The 1322-nt window shown below is 34.3% G+C and overlaps 1 protein-coding gene across 1 annotated transcript; it reads left to right on the top strand.

Moving 5' to 3' along the window:
* Positions 1-45: 45 nt before the first annotated feature.
* On the top strand, positions 46-1163 carry LOC117125233 (plexin-C1-like; the record flags this gene model as incomplete). Its single annotated transcript, XM_033271694.1, has 2 exons — positions 46-193; positions 984-1163. Coding segments are annotated over 2 exons (310 nt in total), but the record flags the coding sequence as incomplete, so codon positions are not given.
* Positions 1164-1322: the final 159 nt, after the last annotated feature.

Genomic DNA, 1322 nt, shown 5'->3' with positions numbered 1-1322 from the left:
CTGAATTTCAAGATTTTCAGATGCATTGTTTTATTTTTGTTCCAGTGTGTGTGAAAGATTTTGGGTTACGGTGATCAACCATCCAGAGTTCCTCTTCGACATTCCAAAGACGAACCAAGTGAAGGATGCCCTCTCTGTCATCTCAAATGCATTCACTGATTCATGTGTAACTAATGAGCTTAAGTTTTCCCAGGTAATGCAGCAATGATGATTATTACTATGGGAAAGAAAATAATCATATATAGAATAAGAATGTTAATATATTCAGTTTAGATATACTATTTTAATGAACTGAGTATAATATGGAAGACTGCAGTATTTCTAAGGCCATTTTCATTTGCTTTTGAACAGCCATTTTCATCTACAAGTGGTTATATTAATATCATATTTATTTACATAATAATTAGATACCTAAAGGGGAGAACACTGTATGCTTTAAAGCCAGTGTTAGTTGGCTGGGCCACCTTGAATCTGCCATTCAATAGTAATACACTCAGTTTAGCTTCACTATTTCAATGGACTGAGATTGAGATGGAAGATATAGTATTTCAAAGTCATTATACATAATTGCATATGATTATATAATTACGTTAATTATAGTAGTAATTTAAGTAATATGGAGCTTTGGATTTGCACCACGACGTGATTCCTCTGCACAACGTAGGTTCGGGCCAAGCTGCATCCTTGAATACATCCAACAACGAGAACTTAACGTTCTCGCATGCACAGATGACTTCTTAGTGACATGACGTACGTCCCGCCGTTGTTGTGCAATCAAAAGCGCCTTAATAATAACACCTGTGTTTTATTAAAACTATCAACCTTATATAGCTATACTTACTTAAATAGCCTTATCCAGCCTTATATAACCATATAAGACAAGTAATGTATGGTTAATAAGCACTGTTAAGCAACTACTGTTATTGTGTGTGCCATTGTAGAAAATAGAAGCAATAAAGTATTTCCTAAACTATTTCAAACAGCACACAGATGCGCATCGCCTGCTATATGCCAAGGAGATTCCTACTTACCGCAATCTTGTAGACTCCTTCTATGAAAGCATAAAGAACATGCCGGAGTTAGATCACATGGCGATGGAAAAGCAACTTAAGGAAACGTCTATGGTAAGGTTAACTGTCAAGTAATATAATAATAGGACTCGCTCCTGTTATGCCATGTAATTGGAGATGACATCACAAATGCAGAAATACTAAGAACACAAATACCAGCATTATGATAATGAACAAATAAATCAAGGAGATCAAATTTAACGTTCAAAATTTATTTATATTTTTAGTTTATCTCTACTATATCATGATTTA

The sequence above is a fragment of the Anneissia japonica genome, unplaced genomic scaffold, assembly GCF_011630105.1.
Source record: "Anneissia japonica isolate Jap-2015-1 unplaced genomic scaffold, ASM1163010v1 scaffold116759_len1322_cov184_single, whole genome shotgun sequence".
NCBI classification, from domain to species: Eukaryota; Metazoa; Echinodermata; class Crinoidea; order Comatulida; family Comatulidae; genus Anneissia; species Anneissia japonica.
The sequence above is the reverse complement of the archived record's forward strand: the minus strand, read 5'-3'. Positions and strand labels throughout refer to the sequence as shown.